Source organism: Centruroides sculpturatus, unplaced genomic scaffold, assembly GCF_000671375.1.
Source record: "Centruroides sculpturatus isolate CEXI.00-Female unplaced genomic scaffold, Cexi_2.0 scaffold307, whole genome shotgun sequence".
NCBI lineage: Eukaryota > Metazoa > Arthropoda > Arachnida > Scorpiones > Buthidae > Centruroides > Centruroides sculpturatus.
The window spans coordinates 652,095-656,017 of NW_019384520.1; the positions used below are offsets into that span (position 1 = coordinate 652,095).

At 25.2% G+C, this 3,923-nt stretch overlaps 1 protein-coding gene across 1 annotated transcript in view; it reads left to right on the forward strand.

Moving 5' to 3' along the window:
* The window catches only part of LOC111622730 (dol-P-Man:Man(5)GlcNAc(2)-PP-Dol alpha-1,3-mannosyltransferase-like), a 27,495-nt gene extending 23,867 nt beyond the window's left edge, over positions 1-3,628 (forward strand). Inside the window, exons 8-9 of the mRNA XM_023365149.1 lie at positions 2,681-2,816; positions 3,051-3,628. Coding sequence (XP_023220917.1) covers positions 2,681-2,816; positions 3,051-3,192 — 278 coding nt within the window. The 3' untranslated portion in view covers positions 3,193-3,628. The remainder of the gene's footprint in view (positions 1-2,680; positions 2,817-3,050) is intronic.
* Positions 3,629-3,923: the final 295 nt, after the last annotated feature.

Consider the following 3,923-nt stretch of genomic DNA (forward strand, 5'->3'; position numbering starts at 1 on the left):
TATATATATAAAAATATTCTAAAAAGAATCGATGGAGTCAGATAATCTATTTTTTTATTATTATTACCGTACTGTACTAATCTTTAGTACACGGAAAACTACTAGTTTTCCATTCGTTTCTGACCTTTGGAGGCTTAATAAGTCCCGAGTCCGTAGACTGGTATAAAAAATTAAAAAAGGTAAACAGGTTAACAAGGAAAATATACTTTTATTTTTATATAAATATATACTTCACCCCAAATTAAAATATAAAAATAATAATAATAAATTTATATAAAAATAAAAGTATATTTTCCTTGTTAACCTGTTTACCTTTTTTAAATTTTTTATACCAGTCTACGGACTCGGGACTTATTAAGCCTCCAAAAGTCAGAAACGAATGGAAAACTAGCAGTTTTTCGTGTACTAATGAATAGTACAATTATGGTTAAAAAATAGATTATCTCACTCCATCGATTCTTTTTAGAATATTTTTATTGATATATAAAACAATATATTTGAATGAGAATCTGAGTAGGATAAGAAATAATATAAAGATATGATGATAACAGTATTTACTACTAAAAGTAATGTAGATTTTAATAAGCAAATAACATACAAATGCATTTAGTGTCTGACTTCCATAAGCCTCAATTAGATAATTTCAAACTTGTGTAAAGTTTTTTGGTACAATTGCAAAGGTACTTTCTGTATAATTTTATAATGTGATGTTTCTAGGGATTTTTAGATTCAAACCCCACTCCCATGACACCAATTTGTGAGCCGCCGGGTAGGTCGGGAAGTCCTCTCCTTCCGGCCACTGGTCGGTGACCTACTTTCTTGTCAACGATGGTGTTTCGTTCCGTTACGTGTTACGTGAGTGGAGGAGAGTCAGAGGGGTTGATGATAAGATGTTAGCAAAGTCGAGTAACGACACCATTTAAAAAACAAAACAAGAGTTTATTAACCTAACTAACTAAATAAAATCTTATAAAACTCCTTAGACTTCGCGGATGAGAGAGAGAGTTTACAATAATAAGCATTCATACCTCTTTGCATATATTAGTGGGATATTTTCCCGTAATGTCGTCCAAATGGATTCTGATCGGTGACACAAGTATAGGTCGGCGATGAAAGTGTAGGTCTACGATGGGAGTGTAGGGCTGCGATGGAGAAGGCGATGTCTGACTTCGATGTTCGGCGATTCCCTTGATGAGGGGAAGGTGTCGGGCTTTTATACCTTTTTCTGTGGGAAAATTAGTCAGGTGATCAATTGTTTTAGCAGGTGTGGGGTTAAAGATGGCGATAGAATGACAACAATATGACGAATTTTGCCTGTAATTGTAAACAATACATGGTTTGATCATGAGAATGTTTATAATAAGCTAGAAAAAGTTATAACTTTCTCATGCGCTTCATATTTTGTTTCTGCAGGTGCAAATTCCTCTAGTTAAAGTAATTTTTATTTAAAATTTTAAGGAATTAAATGATTTTATTACATTATATAAACTTCGAATTTCACAATAATAATGTGATCAATCAGCCAATTAAAATAATAATCTTATATTAAAATAATTTTTGTATGCTACTTAACTATTTCATTGCCAGAAAAAACTTTTAAATTTTATGATTTTATGATATAACTTTTTCGTTTTTCTTCTAGTGTTGTTATATGATTTTTAAAATTATGGTATATCAATGATGTAGTAGCAATGTTTTGTTAATCATTTCCAAATAATGTAAAATTTAATTTATGGAAAAAGTCCTGAAAAGTATCTGTTATATAGGTCAGGAATAAGTTGTAATAACCTATTCCTTATAAATCTTACTGTATAAATTGGAAGTGTAATTAAGGAAAGCAATTAAATTTTTTCACAGATTAGCCATTCAGTTAATACACAGATATTTGATCTTATTAAAATTAGCTATTTTATTAAAAAACATGTAGACTATATGTTAAAGCTTAGAGATGAAGAATGTGTAATCTTTTGTGCTTTCTAATGGCAGTCTGATAGAATATAAAATAGTATAATATAGAAATTAGTTATTGTAGCTGTTTCTTTATTTTTTAAGATAAATTAACTACAGAAATGTTTTCTGTTTTTTCCAATTTTTTCTATTTATTTATGTTTATATTTTTATTTTTTATATGTATATTTTTTGTCTATGTATGCTAAATGTAGACACTTATGTAATCTGCAATATAATATGTATCCTTATGAGATCCCTCTAAAACAGGATAACCTTCTGATTAAAAAATATTTCTCATCTCTGTCATAGCTGATATAATTAGAAATTTTAGTATATTACTAAAAATGTAGATTTAAACACTATTCATAACATTTTAGTATGCATTAAATGAGTTAAATTAAACAATTATATAAAATGTACTTCATATTGAATATTGAAAGTCAAAAATATTTAACAAAAAACAATTATTTCAAGTCAAGGAATTAAATCAAATATTTTTAATAACTATCTTTTAATAGAAGAGTATTCTTTATTTTGTGTAAAACAGAAATAAATATTAGCATATTAGTATTTATGTACAATGTATAAAATATTACATATACATTTTGAATATCAAATTTTAATGATAGTAATTTTAAATGATTGGAAATTGCATAAAAATTATCAAAGATTTTTAATTTTTCATCAAGAAAACTAAATTTTTGAAATGTGTCTTAACATCTTGATTTAGAAATTTTATGGCCTTTATTTATATCAAATTTTATTGGAATAGCATTTAGTCGCTCTCTTCATTATCAATTTTATGTCTGGTATTTCCATACTTTACCATACTTGTTATGGTCTACAACATTATTGCCTGTGTCCAAGTAAGTATTAATAAATACGCATACTTCTAATATTAAAATTCTATGATAAAAATATCTAACTATAAATAAATTTAATTTAAATAGTATTAAGTTCATTTTCATTATATGTAAGAATGTTTAATAAATTGTTAATAGATTCTTATTAAAATATTAATAGATAAATTGTTAATTGTTTAATAGATTTTTATTAAAATATTCTCAAATTAACTTTGTATATAATTTTTATTATTTCAGATTATGTATTTTAGGTGCTATTGAATTAGCCTGGAACACTTATCCATCTACAGACTTTAGCAGTTTACTTCTACACATTTGTCACGCAATCATTCTTGTTAAATTATGGACAAATCTACCAGAAAAAAGTAAAATTGCGTGAAAATATATCATCTACATAAATGAATTTATTTTTTTCTTTTTTTTGTTTGGCCTTTGTTAATTTTCTTATCAGTTTAAAATTGAATTTATTTTTGTCAATATTCATTATTTAACATTGTTATTTGTTTAATAAGTTTAAAAATATATAAAATGAGAAATTTGACTTGTCCAAGTCACTAAGTGTGATCAAAAAATTGGAAACGTGATAAATAAATTTTTAATATTTTTAATATTAATGTGTGTCACTTTTTTAACAATTTAAAAAGTTTCATCTTATATAGAAAAGTTTGTGTCTGTATGTACATAAATATTTTAAACCATTTAACAAGGACTGAAAGTTTTTAAATAAGCATTTTTAAGTATCTAACATTAACCTTTATACCAATTTTAGTAACATCAAAATAAAGATTTAAGAGTTTCATACAAAAGTTAGAAAAAATGAAATAAAATTTTGATATTGTAGTTGTATTTTTAAAAAAGTTTTAACGACAGTTTAATTTTGCAATATTTTGAGATGTGTAGAAAAAATGAAACCATTCAATTATTGAAATTGCTTTCATGCCATATGTTGCACTAATTTGTTTTATTTCTGAATTAATTATAAATTAAATTATTATAATTAACTATAAATTTTCAGATATTTTGCTAATTTTATCGATTTATTATTAATTTATACATATTTTTTGAGATCATTTGCTTTTATAATCATGGATACTTCATTCTTCTGAATTT